General features: G+C 35.5%; 1 protein-coding gene across 1 annotated transcript in view; it reads left to right on the top strand.

Annotated features, from left to right (window-relative positions):
- Positions 1 to 206: 206 nt before the first annotated feature.
- The window catches only part of LOC107469455 (protein SMAX1-LIKE 8-like), a 4,220-nt gene continuing 4,026 nt past the window's right edge, over positions 207 to 400 (top strand). The window contains 1 exon segment of the mRNA XM_016088826.3: positions 207 to 400. This exon segment is cut by the window's right edge and continues 9 nt beyond it. Within this exon segment, the coding sequence (XP_015944312.2) occupies positions 302 to 400 (99 nt within the window). The 5' untranslated portion in view covers positions 207 to 301.

Here is a 400-nt window from a genome sequence, read left to right as displayed (position 1 = left end):
ACAATATAAAAAAATATTATTTTAAATAATGTAATGGATATAATTAAATACATATAAAAAATTACTTTACATTTGGTTGTATATTAAAATTAAACTTAATAAAAAATTATTATAATAAAATATCTGAATTAAAGTTTGTTAAGGATTAATTTGAGTGTATGTTAGTAAATGAATAAATAAATAAATAAATAAATCCCTCCCTTCACTCGAAACGCAAAGAGAGGAGGAAGCAAGAGAGTCACAACTCACGTCCAAGATTCTTTTGATTTTGATTTTGTTGTATGATATTGAGGCTACCAAGATGCCAACCCCGGTGGCAGCAGCCCGGCAATGCCTAACACCAGAGGCTGCCCGCGCCCTCGACGAGGCGGTGTCCGTTGCCCGCCGTCGCGGCCACGCC

The sequence above is a fragment of the Arachis duranensis genome, chromosome 10, assembly GCF_000817695.3.
Source record: "Arachis duranensis cultivar V14167 chromosome 10, aradu.V14167.gnm2.J7QH, whole genome shotgun sequence".
In the NCBI taxonomy this organism is placed as follows: Eukaryota; Viridiplantae; Streptophyta; class Magnoliopsida; order Fabales; family Fabaceae; genus Arachis; species Arachis duranensis.
This window is presented reverse-complemented; position numbering and strand designations above follow the sequence as displayed.